Source organism: Podarcis gaigeae (assembly GCF_964106915.1).
Source record: "Podarcis gaigeae genome assembly, chromosome: 11".
Classification (NCBI taxonomy): domain Eukaryota; kingdom Metazoa; phylum Chordata; class Lepidosauria; order Squamata; family Lacertidae; genus Podarcis; species Podarcis gaigeae.
The window spans coordinates 44221360-44243362 of record NC_139687.1 but is presented as its reverse complement, the minus strand read 5'-3'; the positions used below and the strand labels follow the sequence as shown (position 1 = coordinate 44243362).

General features: G+C 41.4%; 1 protein-coding gene across 9 annotated transcripts in view; it reads left to right on the top strand.

Annotated features, from left to right (window-relative positions):
• PARP8 (poly(ADP-ribose) polymerase family member 8) overlaps nt 1-17913 on the top strand; it is a 157875-nt gene extending 139962 nt beyond the window's left edge. For all 9 annotated transcript variants that reach the window (XM_083703458.1, XM_083703465.1, XM_083703464.1 and 6 more), the window contains 10 exons: nt 954-1019; nt 3028-3095; nt 4112-4160; nt 7470-7582; nt 7906-7978; nt 8811-8880; nt 12249-12325; nt 13745-13814; nt 15269-15353; nt 17462-17913. In XM_083703458.1, the coding sequence (XP_083559584.1) occupies nt 954-1019; nt 3028-3095; nt 4112-4160; nt 7470-7582; nt 7906-7978; nt 8811-8880; nt 12249-12325; nt 13745-13814; nt 15269-15353; nt 17462-17564 (774 nt within the window). In that variant the 3' untranslated portion in view covers nt 17565-17913. The remainder of the gene's footprint in view (nt 1-953; nt 1020-3027; nt 3096-4111; nt 4161-7469; nt 7583-7905; nt 7979-8810; nt 8881-12248; nt 12326-13744; nt 13815-15268; nt 15354-17461) is intronic.
• The last annotated feature ends 4090 nt before the right edge of the window (nt 17914-22003 follow it).

Here is a 22003-nt window from a genome sequence, read left to right as displayed (position 1 = left end):
CGCTCATCTCACTTTATTGGCCAAGGGAGCCAGTGTACGGCTTCCGGGTCATGTGGCCAGCATGACTAAGCCTCTTCTGGCGAACCAGAGCAGCGCGCAGAAACGCCGTTTACCTTCCCTCCGGAGCGGTACCTATTTATCTACTTGCACTTTTATGTGCTTTTGAACGGACCACAGTGCTTAAAACAGTGCTGTAGAGCAGTTAGAGAGGGCTGGGGAACCTGTGGTCATTCAGATAATGACAGTTTCTGCCATCTCTTTTCCCTCCATAATATTTTATTAAAGCTTTTACATAATACAATAAGAAACTAAGCTAAATAAAAACAGAGAAAGAAAAAGAACGCACAGAGTCCTCTCTCAAAAATAGCTCTTAAACCTTGCTACCTGCAGAAAGTGGTGGACCCTCCTTTCACTCAGGATTCCTCCACCAACCAACCACCGCCCTCATGTGTGTGTAATCTCTGGACCCCAACATTGGCCCAGGGTAGAGGACACCAAAGAAGACAAAACAAAAGATTTATTTAAACAAATATTCTACCGGTCTGATGCACAGCTACTCAACAAGGCAGTTTACAAGCAGTGAAAATCACAATAGAAAATTATAACATCATCAGTGCTATAAAAACCACAAACTAAAAATAGAATAGAAGGAGCAGCTAATTCAATCAGGCAAATCAGTTATCACACATTTTTCAACTTCAGTTTTCAATTCTGACAATTTAAAAGCCTCCCAAAATAAAGAAGTCTTCTCAAGCAAAGATCGGCCCATCCGAACCTCATTTGCAAATAGACAGATGTTTATTATAGAACATTATCTGCAATGCATGGTATCTACGTACTATTGTACAAAGATTCCTGCTCTTTGTGAGTACACTTTTAGCTTTTTTTTAATGCTTTGCATTTAATCCATTCATAATCTATTGTGTTTAATCTATTCATTTGTTTCACCGTAGAAGAAGAATTATGACCGAGTCATGAAAGCACTGGATAGTATTACTTCAATAAGAGAAATGACGCAGGTAAGCATAAAACTCATTTTGTTCCTTAACTGTTGGTAAGGTACATCTGTTTATGAGTTTGCAACATTGTTTGCGCGGTTGTTTTACTAGAGCCATACAAGAAAAGCCTATCAAAGTAATAGACTTTGAAAGTCCAGCAAGCTACAACATAAAATCAATGAACCAGAAGGCAGGCACTTAAAGCTCGAATGGAAATGAGCAAGAGTTACACAAAAGTATTTATTTTCAGTGGAGGCTGCTTAGGAGCAGTAGATTGTTCCCACCATCAATGGAATGGAGCAGTGATCAGTGGCTGCTCACTAATTTTTTATGTGTTTATTTGAATGCAATATGACAGCCAAGCCAAAGCCTTCTAAAGGGCCAGAGGTGAGGGGAGACATTGGACTGGTTCATAGCTAGCTTAATTCTCATTGATGCCAATGGATGTGCTCTGAGCATGGCTCCTCTCCGGATCCAACTCTATTGATTTTGTGATGATCTGCTGGGATGATGGCTTTACAACTAAAAGTGTGCTTGCTTAAGTAAAAGGGGAGTGGGCTGGGGGTTGTAGGGTGAATCTTCTCAATACTCCATAGAAGCTAGTTTCTGTTATATCCTTTCAAGTTGTGCTGTAAACCTGACAAAGTGAATGCCTTGCCATACACTTCATTAATCCATGAGTCCATAAGAATTGTACGCAAGATTGCGCTGAACAGTTCGGTTCAGGTGTGATACATGATTTGTCATTATTTGCATGAGCAGCAGTGAATCTCAAGGTCACGTGCTCTCTCCTCCCGTCTCCTCTATCCACATAGCTGTGAAGGGAAGACTAAAGGTATCCTTTATTCAAACTCAACTGCAGGGGAAACTTGGAAAGACTCTTGTTATCTCTGAACTGGTGGGAACTCTTATTTGTTAAGAAGCTGGGATCATAAACCAGGGTTGGGTCCTGACTTCTCCGAGCAAACAAAACTAACCAGAGTTCTCACTAGTTTATCTGTAAGACAAACACATGGCCAACCTAAACAGGATGTAAAGACATCTGATCTCCTCACAGTCACACTGGGAGTGAGGAGCAGCACTTGAATTTGAGGCTAAGTGCTGCTGGTATTGTGGTTTATCATTACAACCAAAAAGAGTAAGTGTAGACATAATCTAGCTGCATAGACAACATTTCAGTTAGAATTCTCCTGTAATAATTCTAGTATTTGATTCTTCCCGTGGTTCTCTTTAAACAATTGTGCATTCTTTCCTGAGCATGCTATCTTTACCGCTGTTTTGCAAGGATCCACTCATGTATTTTTGTGAAGGGTTATGAGTCAGTATGAAGCATAAACAAGTGAGCTGACCTTTATAAAATGGGGGTAAAGATAGTTTGTCATATGAGGATATCATTGTGAATGGATCTCTAGGGAGACTGGCTTGATGTCTGAGTCCTACAAGCATCTTTAATGCTTTGAAAGTGAAGCCACTATTAACTGGTCCTTTTGGTGCGCATGAATTCTGGTTTCGAGAAGAGTGGTTTCCACACCAAAAAAAGATAGCTCTGTCTACACTTGGCACTGAATTGCTTCCTCTGTTAGCAAGCTCAGGTGTTGAGTGCCAACAGAAATGCAGCCAAGGCAAGTCCATGGGGGGGAACAGAAGCTAACAATGCTTTAATCAGAGAAATGTCAAGACTTGCAGAAGTACAAAACAAAACAAAAATCCCTTAAGGTGCATGCAGCCCCCTCTGAAAAATACCCAGCCCAATGAGAACTGAGCATGCTCAGCTGCAGCAGACTATAGAATGAAAGTTGGAAAAGGAAACTGGGGAACTAGGGCTGGCTAACTGAAACCCTGAACAGATTCCCATTAGGAGGTAAGGATAATGACAAGATTTTGTTGGGCGATTCCATTTGTTGTGCATATTGGTGAAACCTCCTGCACCTTTTCCAGTGGGGAGAGTTACCAGAATCCACCCTAGCTTCTGTCGTCTAGCTTTCAGAATGTTCCCTTGGCTACCTGTAACACTGTTATTATTTCCTAGGCACCTTATTTAGAAATAAAGAAGCAGATGGACAAACAAGATCCGCTTGCTCATCCTCTCCTGCAGTGGTAAAGATCTCACTTAGATGGCATGCTAGGTGTTTGATGACATGATTCGTTCTTAGCAGTCCCATTTGTCATGAATGTAGGGCACAATCCATCACATCCTGTGAGAGAAGATCTTGCCATGTTCAATACAGCCCTTATTGCAGTGCAGTTTGCCTGACTATTTGGTGTAATGGGAAGTCCATGCATACTTATTTATCCTGCACATTCAGCAGCTCCACTTCATTCATTGAAGTTTAAGGTTGCTTTTTAAAGATGGATCTGGGCCATAGAATGGGCATATGGCAAGTAGGCGCAGGCTTCCCATTACTCAAAAGGAGTGCAGTTGTTGGGAAAGTTAAAAGCAACCCCATGGGGATGAATCATGTCATTCATTTGTGAATGTCAATTGAAAACGAGCCCCAGAAAAATGGGTCGACTACCCAAAATCATTTCACACCTGTAAATTCTCACTTGTTGCATACACAAGGAGCCCATGAAGTTAAGTGCATTCTGAGACATTAAGACGCTGATTTAATGAATGCGTGGTAAAATCCCCATTTCTGCTTGGCAGAGCGATACAAATGGCCAGGCTATCTTGGGGTGAGGGAGCCAGACTTTGGGGTGCTTTCCATCATCTGTGTGGGCTTAAAATGGAATGAAGGTACCTGCCAGTACTTTTATAGGAAAATCAACCTGATAGTTACCTGTCTTGTTTCATATACAGGGACCTTAAGGGCCACCTCTTCCAATACCTGCCTCCCTGTGCCCTAAGCGTTGAGATAGAGGCCCTTCAATATGCCCTGACTAATGTGAAGGCTCAGCTAATGGAAAGAAGAGAAATGGCCCTCTTTGTGTCAGCGCAGAGGAACACTCTGCCCCTCACTTGACAATACCCTCATCTATCAGTGTTTTGCTGTTTAGGCAAGCTTTTCCAAAAACAAACATTTATTTATATATGATTTTAGTTGTTGCTAGTGATACTTTAGTACTACAACAGTGGGATATCTTTTATATATATAATCTATTGTTATTTTCAGGGTTATTTCAAGTAACAGATCACATATTGTGAAGCTACCTGTTAACAGGGTAAGTGTTGTGTTGGATCTTCTATAATTTAAAATTAAAACACTTTGCAGGTAGGCATATTTGTGAATCGATTGCATAGAGATGTAATGACAGAAATGGCCTTATCATACAGGGAAATGGCTGTCCTGAACAGGAAGCGAATTGTTATTTTTATTATATATTTTATTACATTTTACTGCCGGGCAGGAGAAGAGGTGCTTGTGGGATTGTCTTCTTCAGGGGCCAAATAAAGTGACCAGTCTTAGATACTAGGCTGGGGGTTGGAGGAGGGAAAGATAATCATAGAATTGTAGAATTGGAAGGGACCACTTGGGTCATCTAGTCCAACTCCCTGCAATGCAGGAATCTTTTGGCCCAATGTGGGACTCAAACTCATGAACCTGAGATTAAGAGTCTCAGGCTTGACTGACTGAGTTGCTGCTCCACCTCAGGCAACAAAATGTCTTGGGCAAGCAATGAATGCTGGCTTTGAGGCTGCTTATTAACATTCAGAAGCCCATCACCCAGTACAATATATATTGAATGCTTCTGAATCCATTGCATCTGGCTATTGGTTTGGTCTTGTTGCATATTCAACAAGTCCTACTGATTTCAAAGGAATGTCCATGTATGTACAGTCATAGCTGTTCAGACTAACCTCCACCCTGTTTGCTAGATGTTCATCCTACTGCTGCTATCAGGGAGCTGACCAGGAGAACAGGGCATTTACTTCTTGCAAACTTGCAAACGATTGTGCTGGAATTGGACTGAGGAACTTCTTATGAAAATAACTAACTAAATAAGCAATTAAAAGACAGTCATTAAAATATCTAAAAGTCATAATCCAAAGACCATTTAGCACCTGTTCAGTTCCAGCCACTACAAGTCAATTCTTGAAAGATTGGCAAAATTGGGACATCAGGAAATGTCCAAGTGAGTGAGTTCAAGAATTATAGTTTCCTCCCTGCCTGCTCTCATTATAGGCATGAATTATATTGCAAAATAATGTTAGAACCTTCCAAGAGCCATTAAAATGAATGCATTTGACTGTGTTTACAACTGCGATCCTATACACCCTTACCTAGAAATAAGTCTCAGTGGACTTAACAGAACTCATTTTTTAGGAGATGTGTGTAGAACTGTTCTGATAAGTCCCATTTATTTCAGCAAGACTTAGCCATGCTTCACTTTTTCTGGGCTGCACTCCTGATAAATAAATCTCAAATAGGCAGTCAGTTGACTTCAGAGGATAGAACAAAATGTAATAGATGAAATGTTCACTTAGGCATGTAGCCTCCAATTTATTTTGATGGGTAATAACTGCATTAAAGCCATCTTTGTGCAGCCCACTGTTAATTAAATGTCTCGGAACAAGCTGCGTTAACTTAGATCATCTTATGGATTATTGGCTCTGTCTTTCAATATAAAGTATTCCATCCACCATCTGATAGCACTGGGTGATGACATGATAGGTTGGATGTAGAAATGACAATGGATTTCGGAAAGGTTTGAAGTACAAACTTCCCCCACCAAAGTTTGGAAATCTGAGCTCCGTTGTGAACAGAGCCGAAACTCCCACCAAGCCAGCCAGCCACTGCTGCGACTTTCCACTGTCTCCCTGTGTTAACTTATTCTTCTAGGTGATGGGGAAACCAGATTTCTCAGGATACCATACATACATTGTAGGACTCATCTTTAAAGCCTAAGTTCTAGTAGGTTCATGAGCATCATTTTCTAGTGGAATTTGTTGGGCAGAGATCTGGAAGACCCACTCCTTCCCTACAGACCCTGGTATTAAGATCAGGAGAAAGGAATGCTCTTGGTAGTATCTCTGCTCTCAGAATTTGGGGTGTGTTGTGTTTTTGAATTGCTCTTACCTGCCCTTGGACTTCAGGGCAAAGAGTGGCTAAGAAATCATCATCACTATCTTTTTAAAAATTAATTAATATTTAAATTAATATTTTTATTGATTTTTACAAATAATTTCCAAAAATCATATAACATACTTTCTTATCTTATACAATGTTTGGGACTTCCATCAACTGCATCTGAAGATTTTCCAGTCTTTATTTTTGGTATTACATTTAATACTCCTTCACTAATAATTCTTATCATAGTTTTCTCTGCAATATTTCGCATAGTCCTCCTTACAAAACTTCTTGCAATCCTACTAGCATGATCTGTTGATTACAATTGCTTTTCAAATAGTTCATATATTTACTCCAGTCCTCTGAGAATCTCTGATCCCACAGGTTTTGAATCCTTCCTGTCATCTTATCCAATTCTGCATAGTCCATTCATTACGTCTGCCACTCTTCTTTCATTGGTAGTTCTTCTTGTTTCCATTTCTGTGCCAAAGAAATCATCATCACTATCACTTCCCTATATCTCTATGCCAAATCCATTAAGTTAAGGGTCATGGGAAATGGCAGGTCTTGTGCAATTCAACAGGCAACAATGAACTCTCCGTGGTGACATTCCTGAGCATGCTCAGGACGATCTAGGCTAGAAGGAAGAGGTCTGCAAGGTGTCTGCTATAATGAGTGAACCTTCCTTCTCCCTGGTTCCCCCACTATGTGGCAGTGTAAGGTTGCTTTGAAAGGACTGGGAAAAGTCATTGGCATATGCCCCCCAAAATCCAGTTTTGAAAAAAGCTTTCTCAGAAGAAACCAGAACAACTTAGAAAGACCTAGGCTTTTTTCTGAGATGTTTTGAAGAAAACTCAGAAAACCATAGGGTGAGTCAGAGAAAGTTCACCCATTTTTAGCTGCATGCCTTGTCACAGTATAAATGATGTCATGGAGAATAGGAAAACACAAGAGGTATTTTCCTTTTTTCCTTGTTAGATTTTTTTAAATCTCCAAACTCAAGTTTTTTTGGTAAGCTGAAAATAAAATGTTAGATGTAGGAGCTATGTGATTGTTATATCTAATGGGGTATTTTTTGGAGATTAGACTGTGGGTTATGGGAGTCAGGCAGGGTGAACCCTGGACAGTTTTCCATCTCTAACTCCCATTGAATCAACTGCTGTTGGCTTTTCTTCAACAAAAAATACAGATATATGGTATTCCAAGCATATTTTTCCTCGGGAATAAATAGCAATCAAGGGCAGGGTGGGCAAGAAAACAGTGCAAAGGAGAAGGAGTTAAGGGCCACAGAGCTAATTGCATATCAGGGATGAGGGGTTGCTTTGATCTTTTAGATCTTGTTTGCAGATCCCTCATTTTAAGCCTAGTTTGACCCTTAAAAATATGTTTACACTAGAGAATTCATGAGAATTAGAATATGTCCCTAACCTCCCTTTGCCGGTTTGCTCCTATTCTTTTTCAGCAATTGAAGTTTATGCACACCCCACATCAGTTTCTTCTGCTCAGCAGTCCACCAGCCAAAGAATCCAATTTCAGAGCTGCTAAAAATCTCTATGGAAGTACCTTTGCATTTCAGTGAGTATCCAAAGCTGCAAATTTTAAAAAATCACCAGTATGAAATATTCTGAAAGGCATAATTTTCTTCTTCCAGCACATGGTTTTAGAGCAAATGGCTAGTTTTATTATTTATTGTTATTATTATTATTTTTAATTTGTATACTGCCCTTCATCTGAAGATCAAAGGGCTGTTTGCATCATAAAAAATACAAATTGAGAACATAAAATGCATAATAATAATAATAATAATAATAATAATAAACTAAACACATTGTTTTTCATTTTGGTTTCTCTATGACAGTACTAATTTCCTCTCTGTGTGTTTTTCCCCCCTCTGAAAGTGGGTCACACATTGAAAACTGGCACTCTATCCTGAGGAATGGCTTAGTAGTTGCTTCCAATACAAGACTGCAGGTAAAAGTAAAACTGAAAAGGAAAATATATGGGTTGTTTCTTAAAGGCAGCTTTGGGTGCAAGACATTGAAGTTACAAGCTTATAAACAGCGTTGTTTATCTGGAAGAAAGTCCCAGTGAACTCAGGGGTCTTTATTTCTGAGTAGACTTGTATAGGATTGAATTGCAACACAAAGTAGATTCCAGACAGACAAAACTGTACTAATTCACATAATGCAGCAGGGGGGGAAGCTGCGACCTCCCAGTTGTTTTGGGGCTACAACTCCTACATTTGGCTCTTCTAGCTGAAGTTGGTGGGTTCTGGCATCCAAAAACTTCAAAGGGGCCACAGGTTTCCCACCCATAATGCATTGCTTGATGTGTAGAATTTGCTGTGGCAGGTGTAGCAATGGCCACCAACTTTCATGGCTTTGAACAGCTTAAGCAATAAGGATAAGGGTCTCAAAGGAACATGGGAAGATGCCATGCATCAAGTCAAATGATTATTCCAGCTAGTTTAGCAAGGCCTGCACTGAGTAAAAGAGGCTGTGCAAGATTTCAGACAGGGTTCCCTCCCAGCCCTACCTGGAAATGGCAGGGTTTGAACATGGGACCTTTTGCATTCAAAGCAAATGCTTAACCACTGAGCTACAGGTCCTTTGGGTACAGCTCTCTATAATGTTAGCCATTATAGCTAACAGCAGTTCAAAGACTGTATACCACTGAATACAAAATAAATTGAGAGTTTGAGATGAGACTAAAACAATTCAAATGTTGTATGCTCTTAATCTGCAGCAGGTCTAAGAACTGTACCAATTTAAGAATGATCTAAAAGGTCCTTGTTTTGTTGCAGCTCCATGGTGCAATGTTTGGAAGTGGAATCTACCTTAGTCCATTGTCAAGCATATCTTTTGGTTACTCAGGTGATGTTTTTAAATCTCTCTATGTGCAGAGGGGAGTGGGATATGGCAGAGTGAATGTATTTTTAAAACAGAGAACCAAATGCCTGCTGAATTAGCCTGTGGCAACTTTCCTCCTCGTTCTATATATGGCTCAAGGCTGTGTTTGTTGGAGAGATTAAAAGATGGAAGAGGAAGGAGAAGCAGGAATGGAAGTCAGATAGTCATATCTCACAGGAATACTTTGTGGAGGCTGGAAGTTGTTGCAGTTTTCTGGCCCAACAGAGGGAGTTGAATCCAACTAAATTATTGCATGTGTGGAACAACTTCCACAAGCCCAGTGGTATTAACCCTGCTTTCCTTTACCGGCAAACACCCCGCACTGCCGCCATATCTGCTCAAGCAGATTTGAGGGACCTGCAGGGGGAGGAGATGGCTGCAAAGTTACATTGCACTCATTAAAGTTATTCTGCATGCACAACAGTTTAGTTGGATACAGCACAGAGCATATTGTGGGAATGTTCAGGGATGCAGGAGAGGATATATTGTCTGATTATATCCTTATCCAACTTGTGTTAACAAGTTTCCAATATCAGCAGAGTAAAACATTCCCCTTTATTTTAAGTTTGCAATGGCAGCGTTTGCTCGGGTTCGCTAGAACCTCTATAATAACTATTCTGGTAATTTCCCCTTATTCCCTCATAAAATAGAAGACACGACACAGTCCTTTACAAAAGTATAAAAAAGAGTTTACGGTACTTACATTCTGTTCACAATCAGATCCCAGAAGGCAGACTTAGGCTTAATGAAGTAACATACATTTAGAATCTATCTTATAAGAAGATAGTCCCTTTGTCCTCTCTTGGCTGGGAGCCAAGAGGGCGTCTTTCACTCAGTAGATGGAAGAGCGATGGAAGAGAGGCAAGAGAGGTAAGAGAGAGATGGCTGCCCCTGCCCTGTGCTTTTATCATTACCTGCACAGGTGAGGCCACATCCACCTCTAGTCACATGTGGAGGAAGTCTGTCCCAGCCCAGAGGGAAACAGGAAGTTTACCTGCTGGCTGGACAAACATCCCTCCCCATGTCTAAACATGTACACTCTAGGAATGTTGTAATTGACTGCTCTTGTGTTTCACGTCCCACACATATATGATCTGTATTTCACAATGCACACTGGGTTGCAGACATATAGATTCACAGAGGGCCATCTTTGCTAGGATACACACCTGGTACCTTTACAAGGATATGCAACATACTGGCAGCAGCCTACAGTGTGGTCTCCCCGGGGTGAGAGGCAGGAGACAACTAACACTCCCAGCTTACATAGGCAACAATTTCATCATGGCTCCAAGCACCAAATCAGTCCATTAACTGGTCCATGCTTAGAGGTGTGTCAAGCTTCATCTCATGTCACAAGAACAGGCATAGATGTGATGAAGCCACCAGTTCCCCCAGTTGGCTCTCCTCCCATGTACCCTCCAACCAGTTGGCTGCGAAGAATTGGTGGAATAATGAGCCCTTAGCTATGCCTAATAAAGGTTTTTGAATTGAATTGAATTGAATTAACGAGCCCTTTGCCTGGTGGAATGCTCTGCCGCATGAGACCAGGACCCCGCAGGATTTAACTTCCTTTCGCAGGGCCTGTCAGACAGAGCTATTCCGCATGGCTTTCAATTTGAACTTAGCCTGTTCTTTTATTCCTCTTCCTTTCCTCCCCTTTTTATGAACATTACCCGCTCTGGGATCTCTCAGCTAATTCTCCCCTGGTCTCCTCGCTGGCCCAAGTAGGACTAATTTAGCCAGCTAGCCCTGGTGATCATCTAATGTTTATTGGATGGATTTCCCTCCTAAATTGATTTTTGAATTCTGAATTTATTGTTATTCACGTTTTATACTGCATGCTGTTTTTTTGTTGCATCAATTAAGTGTTTTAAATTTGTTCTTAGCTGCCCTGAGCCCAGTTTTCTGAACCGGGAAGGGCGGGGTATAAATAAAAAAATATTTTATTATTATTATTATTATTATTATTATTATTATTATTATTATTAAAAATGTTTCACTTGTCTTCTGCAGTTTGGTTTAATGCCTTCCCCACTCATACTTACTGAACATGCCAGCTGTGACCAAAAAAAGTCATCTGCCAGATTGTCACGTAAACCCCAGGAGCATTTGCAGCAATAGTTTGGTGGAGAGAGGGAATGTATTCCTAGGTGTAGGAGATATCGCTGCGCCCTCCCAGAAAATTACTGCTTACTTCCAAGCAGGTGACTGATCGGGTGATTGGCTAATCCCAAACTGCAAAGTCCAGGGGAGTTGGGTAGGAATTTTTCTGCAGTGGGAGGGGAGACGGCACCTGCCTCCCACATTCCCAATTTTGTCTTCGTTGCTAATTGATTTGGTCTCCACCACAAGAAAAAGCATACAAATCAAAAGAGAAGATCTCTTTATCCATATGGTAGTGTATTTGCTTTACAAATATTTATAGTAAAACAATAATGCTTTAAAAAATCCAAGGCGAGCTGAAATGAAATGAAGTATTAGTTATCTACTAGCCATAAACCACTGAAAATCCAAAGCAAAAAATAAAAATAAAAATCATAGGCTACAGAGGGATTCCAGTTTGTTCCGTCACTGTTTCCCCCTTGTTTTAATATAATGTGGTTAATTTAGCTACCCGAGCAAATTTGCAGGATCCCCCCCCCCCGGACACACACTATTTACTCCTTTATTGTAATCTCCTTTATTGTAATTTTATTCTGTTGTTGGCCAACAAAACTGTTGCCCCCCCCCCCCAAGGCCATATCCATAGCTGTCAACTTTTCCCTTTTCTTGTGAGGAATCCTATTTGGAATAAGGGAATTTCCCTTTAAAAAAGGGGGGAGTTGACAGCTACGGCCATATCTCTGTGCATGAAACGTAACTCTCAGACTCCTTTCTGATAAAACATAGTTTTGAAATGCCTGAAATAAAAACCATGCGGAGCAATCCAAACCCCCAATCTGCCATCTGAGGGGGGATGTGGGTTTGGCTGTCCCTCCACCCAGCCCTGGCTGGCCCTGCTGGTGGGGGGAGCTGCACTGCTGAAGAGCGCTTCAATGCACCTGCACAAAAGGTGGGCAGGCAGGTGCTACTGCTAATGACAACTCTGCTGGTGATGGTCAGTGGAAAGCTGTGAAGAAGTGATGAGACAGGACTGAGCCAGCACAGGATGCAGAGGAGATTGTACCATCTCAGCTGGCAGCGTAGAAAGCGCTCAATTTACCAGGATTGTCAGCTCCTGGAAAGAAGAATCAGCTGTAACATCCGTGTCTGCATGCACTCTCCATTTATATGAAGTGGAACATCTGACATTTTACGGACCAGTATGTCTGATGTAAATCTAATGTCTTTAGGGATGAACAAGAAGCAGCAGAAGGTGTCAGCGAAGGATGAGCCTGCTTCAGGCAGTAAAAACAGCAATGTGTTACAGGTAAAGAAATATATGAAGCATTTCTAAAAGACATTTTAGTTTTATGTCCTTGCTAGCTCAGGGCAGATACTGGATATGAGGCTTATTTAGCCCCAGAGCATTCATGTGCACATGAGATAGTGGTGATGGAGGAATCCATAAGGGCATTGCATTGACAACTGAGAACTCTACAAGAACTGTTTTCTGTGTCAAATAGTAAGTTGTTGGACTGCCATTCCTCTGTTGCTGTGATGGGGAACCTGCGACCCTTCAGAAGTTGCTGGACTCCAGCTCCCAGCATCCCCAGTCACCATGGCCAAATGTCAGGCATGATGGGAGTTGTAGTCCATCCAGTCAGATGAGTGGTATATTATTATTATTATTATTATTATTATTATTATTATTATTATTATTGACAATAGGTTCCCCATCCCAGTATTGTTGCCCTGTGCTCTATGTTGGCACTAACAGGCATAACTGGTATATATATATATATATATATATGCAGGTTTTGGTGTCCTCGGGTGTCTTCCCGTGTAAAAGTTGGGGTGTCTAGGCGACGTTTCGATGAGGTCTCACTCGTCATCTTCAGGCTGGTGCTTTCGGCCGAAAGCACCAGCCTGAAGATGACGAGTGAGACCTCGTCGAAACGTCGCCTAGACACCCCAACTTTTACACGGGAAGACACCCGAGGACACCAAAACCTGCATTCCTGTACCCGTGAAAATCTACGAAAGCATATATATATATATATATATATATATATATATATATATATATATCTCCACAGGATGGGCTAATGAGAGCTCAAATATCTCATGCTTGATTGGTAATCAAAAAAGATTTACACTGTCACATGTATTATCCTAATTTGGACTCTTTTGTTCATCTGTCAGCAAATATATGTCTCTTGTGAGGACATTTTTCTGCTCTCCTACTGCTAGGAGAAATTTGATCTGTTATTAAAACAAGGATTGAACTGATAGCTGTGAGTAATATTACAGAGAATGTTTATAGATTTGCCAGAACAGTAATGCTATAAGTACTTCTAGCAAGAATATGTCAACCGGACCTATTAATAACTCCTTCATTGGCCAACATTGGTTTTTTTTAAAAAACAAAACAAAAAAAAAACCCACTGTACCACTGGAACAGAGGAAGCATTCTTAAAACCAAATCAGACCATTAGTTTAGTTTAATACAGTCTACATTGACTGACAGTGACTGTGTAGGGTGTCAGCCATTCCCTGAGGTACCTGGGGATGCCAATGGGGATTATACCTGGGGCATTCTGCATGAAAAGCAGTAGTTTTACTACTGAGTTGCAGCCCTTCCTCAAATTGCTTTCTTTTTAGAGCACAACGTCATATTTAGTAACTATTTAGTCAGTGATCCGTATTTAGTATAATTTTGTCTTCCAACACTTGCCTTCCCTTACAGTCGCAGAAAAAAGGGCAGCAGTCTCAGTTTTTGCAAAGCCGGAACTTAAAATGTATAGCCTTATGTGAAGGTAAGCAAGAAGAACAATAAAGACAAGACGGTGTCTTCTTCCCACAGTCAGAATGAAGCAACTACATCTCAAACATAACTTGGTTGCATAGTGACATCATTTCCTCTTCACAGGAAGCCTGGGAATTGTGAAGGGGTGGTAGGGGTCTCTTAACAGAGAATTCTCTACAGCTAGTTTGAATTCTGCAGGTGCTTAGAATGGATTTATTCCATCTTTTTTGGTTCCATTGTTGTCTTATGCCTACCCCAAGTTCCTTGGTCTCCAAGGCAACAATAGTTTCTTCTGAATCACCTTGATTGAAGGCTGTGGTGCAAAAAGTTACATCAATTGGTCCATCACCCTCATACCTGGCTACCCATGGATTTAAAGGAAGCCAAATCAATGATTAAGCAGAGGCATAAGGATATAGGTTTCCAAGGGATCTTGTTATCCCAAGTCACTGGAGATACCATACCATACTTGGGGTGGTTATCTATCCCTAAATATAGGAAGACTTTTCCCAGGAAAAGTTTAATGATCTCCCCTCTAATTTCTTAGATGGCAGATATAATAAAATCTCAGAGAACAGATGCTGCCCCCTGTAATAATGCTGAGGTGGATTATTTTCTTGCATGTCCTTTTCTATTATAACTTTTATCAAGGGGCTAGGAAAGATCTGATATATCCACACAGTCCGTCCCCGATCACTCCTCTGATTCTCTTCTGATCACTTTGCTTCAAGGCTCTATCTAATAAGTCAATCACAGAGCAAATGGTAAAGTTTTTGAATACTATTAGACCTTCTCATGACTGCCTGACATATGAAGAGACACGGGTGGCGCTGTGGTCTATTACTTAGGAGAGAGGACTTTAGACTCATAGATCTAAACCAGCCACCCCCAACCTGGTGTTTTGGGCAGCAACTCCTTCATCCCTGACCACTGGGCATGTTGGCTGGGGCTTATGGGAGTTGTAGTCTAGCAGGTGGCACTGTGGTCTAAACCACAGAGCCTAGGGCTTGCCGGTCAGAAGGTCAGCGGTTTGAATCCCCACGACGGGATGAGCTCCTGTTACTTGGTCCCAGCTCCTGCCAACCTAGCAGTTCGAAAGCACGTCAAAGTGCAAGTAGATAAATAGGTACCACTCCAGTGGGAAGGTCATTGGCGTTTCCGAGTGCTGCTCTGGTTTCGGTGTTCCATTGCACCAGTAGTGGCTTAGTCATGCTGGCCACATGACCTGGAAAAACTGCGGACAAACGCTGGCTCCCTCGGCCTGAAAGCAAGATGAGCATCGCAACCCCAGAGTCTTTCACAATTCGACTTAACTTCCAGGGGTCCTTTACCTTTACCTTCACCTTTACTTTTACATTTTTGTTAATGTCATCATTTGTGCTTCTCAGATGTTTTAATGGTCTGTTGACCGCTAATAAAGAAACTCAGCAGGCATTTTGTCAATATTTTTTCTATTCTTTATAGTGATAACTTCACCTGATCTGCACAAACATGGGGAGATATGGGTAGTTCCCAACACTGATCATGTGTGCACGAGATTCTTCTTTGTGTAAGTACAGAGGACTTTCAATTGTATATTTTTTAAAAAAAGTTTACTGCTTTGTAACTTTCATAACTTGCTATTCTTTTTCTTTTTAAATAAACAGCTTGCTAAAATAAGAGAGGATGCAACCTGCCTGTTTTCCCAATCAAACAAACTGCTTTGGGCTTCACTTAAACCCTTCGAGCAGGCCTAAGCCTTTAGTGCTTTTATTTTCTCTTTTCTTCTGTTCTTTTTAAAAACATGAATATATTTTTATTCACCTCCAACTTTCCTCCCTCCAGGACAGATCAATCTAATCAAGTTTGCCACAGTCCAATCTGTGATTTTGGTAGCTGCCATTCTCCAGGGTTATCAGTACAGTCTTTTATAAAAGGAAGCCATACTTCCAACAAAATCATCTTGACCAATTGTATAATTGAATGTGTGTAATCTCTTTGTTAATTTTTCTCATATATCAATAGACCATAAATTCTGTTTCCAACAAGAGATACACAGATGTTCCCATCCTTTCCAATTCTGTACCACTAGTAGGCATGCCGCTACTAAGAGAAAAGTAATCATTTCTTTATAGCAAAGGTTGGATTGCCCTTCTTTAAAAATAGTTAACACATTCTAAACTTGGGGTACATTACACATGTTGACCCATAATATAGCTCATTTCTGCAAATACCCTCTGCCCAAAGGGCTTTATATGTTCACACATCCACCACATGTGAAATGTACCTATACTATTGCAGAATCTCCAGTAGTTTTACTAATCTAGCTACACCGCAATGGTGTCAAATGCCATCAGTGTAGTAATTTAAAGGTATTTTCTCAGATCCGATACTGGTTTTAGTGGTCTTTTTACCCCGCAAATTATTCCAAGCTACCTCCGCAATCTCTATCCCTAGATCAGATTCGCATTGCTGTTTCACAGAGCTACAGTCTCCTAGGATAGTGGTTTACAAACTGTTCTAGGGACAGAACAGTTGCTGCTTATACATCTCCTTGCCAAGGGTGCAAGGGACTGGCAGGGGTGGGGGGAGCCTAGATACAATTCTGCTTCCACCACCACCCAGTTGACACAAGACGTTTGTCACAAATTCTTTATTGAGTTGGTCATGGCAGACATGGCCAAATGATAGCTTGCCCACCATTTACATAACACCCCCAAATGCATATTAAACATTTGGATAAAATACTTTTTTTCTTAATGTGCATTCTGTTAGCCTGTGCTGTAGTTCCTCCTTGCTTCCCAGCCTCACTACAGTGGTACCTTGGTTCTCGAACGGAATCTGTTCCAGATGTCCGTTCGACTTCCAAAAACATTCAGAAACCAAGGTGCGGCTTCTGATTGGCTGCAGGAGCTTCCTGCACTCAATCAAAAGCTGTGGAAGCAGAGACAGACGTTCAGGTTCCAAAGAACGTTTGCAAGCCAGAACACTCACTCCAGGTTTGCAGCATTCAGGAGCCAAAATGTTCAAGTCATAAGGCGTTCAGGATCCAAGGTATGACTGTACTGGAAACTGCCAGAAGCCAGAAACTGCCAGAAACTGGAAACTGCTAGAAGCCAGAAATTCAAACCATGTACAGCAGGAGTAGCCAATGTGGTTCCCTCCAAATACTTCTGTACTCGAACTCGCCTCATTCCTGGCCATACTGGTTGGGGCTGATGTGAGCAGAGGTCCAACAGCATCTAGAGCATGGGTAGGCAAACTAAGGCCGGGGGCCAGCTCCGGCCCAATTGCCTTCCAAATCTGGCCTGCAGGTGGTCCAGGAGTCAGCGTGTTTTTACATGAGTAGAATGTGTCTTTTTATTTTAAATGCATCTCTGGGTCATTTGTGGGGCATAGGTAGGAATCCGTTCATTCCCCCCCCCCAAAAAAAATATAGTCTGGCCCCCCACAGGGTCTGAGGGACAATGGACCGGCCCCCTGCTGAAAAAGTTTGCTGACCCCTGATCTAGAAGGCCTCACACTGGCAACTCCCCTTATTCAGGTGGAGGATCACACTGTTTCTTGTACTGTGGAAGGTTTCGAAATATTTTTTAAAAAATAATAATTTTGTGCACTTTTCTTTCTTTCTTTCTTTCTTTCTTTCTTTCTTTCTTTCTTTCTTTCTTTCTTTTTTAGCTATGAAGATGGCCAAGTAGGGGATACAAGTATAAACACCCAAGAGCCAAGCATTCATAAAGAAATACTCCGGGTCATTGGTAATCAAACTGCTACTGGTTAAAAGGACCACTCTTAACTCCTTGATAAGATTTGGAAGCCTTCCTCAGTCTCAAAGCTGGATTTTGAACTGAAGAAGAAATTTTGGGGTGGGCGGGGAAACAACCCTAATTTATTGTTATTCTGAACAAGTTAACCCTTTGAATACTTTTTCTTACTTAGCATTTCTTATCACACCGGGGAGAGGGGAAAATTAACAAACCTGAAAGGGATCTAAGCAAACAACTGTAGGGACACAGAGTCTGTTGGTACAAGACAGCTGATAGTCAAACAGACGCTTCGGTTGTTCACAATAAACAGAATTTGAAAAGGAGTTTTGTGCTGATATTTTTATATTAAAGACTTGAATTGGATCATTTTAGTACTGTATTACCTGTATTTTAAATTTACAATGACTGGAACACAAAGTCTTTTTATAAAACAAATAAACAAAAGTGGAAGCCTACGTAGTACAGGATATTTTGCAATAAGTAGAATATTCACATTTTAATACACCATAGAAACTGGTTACCTGGAATGTAAAAAAAAATAAGTGGGGAAAAGTTAGCTGTAATATATTCATTCTGCTATATATAAATCATGTACACGACTCACAATGTTACAGGAAAGGGACTTTTCTGTCGTGCTGACATATGCCAACATGAAAATGATTATTTTGCTGATGATCAGCGTAAGGGTATGTGCTTGGTTCTGCGCGCTTTTCATTCATTTAGGTGCAGCTTTTGGAGAAAAAGTTCCCAGTGGATTCAGCCCAAGCATCCTTCTTTCATTCATGTGAAGATGGTCGACTAAGTCCTTCATGGATTTTAAAGGGTGGAAGAATCATGCAGTCATCACAGTGGATCAATATGTAAGGGGTTGCCGAGTACCTGAACTGTCAATGCTGCCCCTGTGAAATCTTCATGTTCCGACAGGTGAAGCCCTGAGTCGTTATTGCTTGGAAAATCCAGCTGCCTTCTTAGGTTTCTTATTGAATTGTGTGGCAGTAGCCCTGTTCTTCAAAGCAGGAATATTCATAAGTGTTTTACAGAAGCCTATGTGTGTTTCCATTTGTCTGGTACTGGTACTTCTTTCATTTATTTTGTGAAATGGAAATGTACTTTTGAATCTACCATGTTCTTTTAATCCATGCATCCACAGAGAGAGAGAGAGAGAGTCACATATATCGGACTTGTGGAGCTGCTTCATGTGCAGTGTGTAGTTTGGGTGCAGAAGTAAGTTTCATGCTCACAGGTCTTCCTAGAGTGTGCACAGCTTTTTAATGGGAGCTGAGGACCACACAAGTACACTGCTTTCATCCACTCCCTTTTTTTGTGTGCAGGCAGATGATTCAAATGGATGCAAGTTACATAGGCATTGATTCACGATGAAAAACCTATTTGCAATGTAGGAGGATGCGTGGGTCCAAGGCTTGCACCTGTCTTCAGTGCATACGTTACCAAAACCAATGGGCAATGCAAGAACTGGCATTTTGGTTTTAATTTTTTTGCCAAATTAAAAGTGGAGGTTCTTTCCTCCACTAACGTGGAAACAAGACCACAGCCAGGCGTAGGAACCAATCCTACATTACGCTGAGCATCTACTGTCCATCAGTTTCAGGACTATTATTATGTCTTTTATTACTGACAGGAAGGCAGTCGTCACTGCAAATAATAATAATTTTCTTACTTATACAAAATTTCAGCAATTTCAGCCTGCTGGAAACAAAGCACTGAAACGCAAGATTTCCAAAACCAGAATTCAGCAGAAACAGCTAATAGAATTCAGCAGAAACAGCTAACAGAAACAGCTAACTGATGTTCCCTAATAGTTTGAGTACCTAATAAGGGAGACAGTGCATACCTAATTGAATGCATTTCAGCTGATCAACTCAATGATAATTGGCTAGGAGGCTTCGCCTGGGGCATTCCCACATGAGAAATCTTTCAAATTATCATTTTCTATTTTAGGCGTAATTTAACGTACCACATTTGTCATGCAAATGTCCTGGATGCCAAACTAAGCTTTTAGTAAAATGAATGGGTAAGATGGCCTTTGCAAAAGGTAAAATCCTAGGTATTCTGTATGTTATTGTAAACGGGGGTGGGGGAATGGGACCTCTAGGTGACATCTAATTGTATTTGTCCACTTGTGCAATAGACATCCACCTGCACAATGAGATTTGCCCTTCCTGCGTGCTGCAGGATCTGCTGTGGAGGGTAGGGGTAGCCTCCACAGATTTGTGTGTTAGTGGGTTGGCCTTCAGGGAGGAGAAGAGGAACTGGAAGTCTACATGCATTGTGATGGGTTATCACTCTCGGTGAATGTTGACATGTGCCAGTAATTCCAAAGATTTTATGAGACCCATCGAAAATTGCTGACATTTTTAATATATTTGAATTCCAGAAGAACACATTTCCTGCAGGCTTCTAACTAGGAATTGTCAATATGCAACAACATTCACTTATTTTTTAACACTTGCTATAGCATATACACAAGCAGACATAGTCTGGAACAATGACATTTTTAGAGTAAATCTAAGACACCATTCTTTCCCAGGTTTATGGGCTCAACTGTATTACCCAAATCCTTGCTTCTTGCTCCCAACAAATCCTGCTCTTTCTCATCTGCTTTCTCAATTTCATCATTCAGGGCTGGGGAATCTGTGAACCTCTTGATGTTGTTGGATTCCAATTCCCATCAGCCCCAGCCAGCATGACCAGTGGCCAGGGATGATGGGTGTTATAGTCTAACATCCATCTGGTAGGCCATATATTCCCCATTCCTGGCATAATTCATCTGACATAATGCCACCAGCTCTATAACAGAGATGGTGCCACAAATTTTCTGGAGAACTTCAAACTCCTCTTTGTTGAACAGCAGCTAGGCTAGGGGGAATAAATTTATATATATTGCTGAATTCCCCAGTTTTTGTTCACTCATTGGTTTGTTACTATGGCTGCAAGAAGGTCACACATGGATCTCATACTTAAATTGGCCTTCGTCAGCTTCAACACCACCTGCAAATCAGTCTCGCTTGAGTCAGAAATAGATTGTGGTGCCACACTTTGTATCTTGATGCCACTACAGTGGAATCTTGAAATTAAGAATCGGCTGGATGTGTTTATGGCTGGGGGAAGGAGTAAACAGTGGTATTCTGCAAGTTCAGCCATTCTTTCCTGAGCCACCCTTTGGTGCTTTTGTACTCCTTGTATCCAGCTCTGTGAAGTTTCACCATCTCACCAGCAGTCCCTAAAACAAAATTCCATGGCTCACTCATTCTCTCATGCATATATACACAGTATACGAGGATCAAACATTGGTGGGGTGCCCCCTTTGCATTCATCTCTGCACTGCGGTGTTCTCTCATGTGGCTGTAGCATTGGTAATTGGTGCGACCACATCCCCAAGGCTGATCTTGTAGGGGTTCTTGATGTAATGGGAAGGACTGACTGAGCGAAATGGCTAGATCAGTGCAAATTGGCCCTGACCATGTGATGGCATCATGCACATCATGGCCCTGTGGGATTTTTTTGCAAGGAATCTCCTTTCCCCCACTATGGTGCGTGAGGCTGATCTATCAGCAGTGTCCTAAGTGTGATTTTTATACTGCTTGGTTAATTTCTTTGGAATTCAGTTCTCTGGAGTGCTGTTTTATTTCATTGTTAAAATAAGACCTCGGCATACAGCTTGTCCATTAGGATCTCATCAAGCCCTTTCTCCTGCACACATTTCATACCATCAGATGGCTCTGAATACCAGCTGCTGGGGAACAGCAGCTGGAGAGGGCCATTGGCCTCGTGCCCTATTTGTCGGTTATTTCTGAGAGGCATCTAATTGGCCACTTCGGGAAGCAGGATCTGGGACAAAATGGACAATTAGTCTGAACCAGCAGAGCCATTCTTCTGTTCTTAACAACAAGGAGTGCTGACATGCTATTGTATCCCTCAGCACTGGTGCCCCAGTTTCCAGTTTTGTGCAACATGCCCAATTATACCAGCAAAAAAAATAAATGGTGCAGTTACACACAGCACTAAGCAAAAGCAAAAGCAGGGGTTTTTTTTAAAGAAAAGTAATGCTGAGAATTGCAGCATGAGCTAAGCAGGACTGCTACCATTCCTCAGCCTGCAGTGCCTTTTGTAGCTGAATGTCAGGCAGAATTCCAAGATGCACAATATCTTTGTGGTAGGGGACCCAATATCTGTTGAATTTCTGCCTGCCATTCAGCTGCCAAGGCAGCTGAGTGCTTTCGGAAATGGGGAACCTGTTCACATGCCCTAAATGCTTGGAATATGTCCTTGTTAACTGTCCATTTTGGAATTTGCCATGCTTGTGGAAAATTCAGTGATGGGGTAAAACACAAGCCAAAATTAGAGCAGTCAACTTTTCTGTGTGGACAGGGCCCTGTGCATTGAACATCTGGTTGCCAAGTGGAATGTTTCTCCTGTGGGATTTATGCTTGCT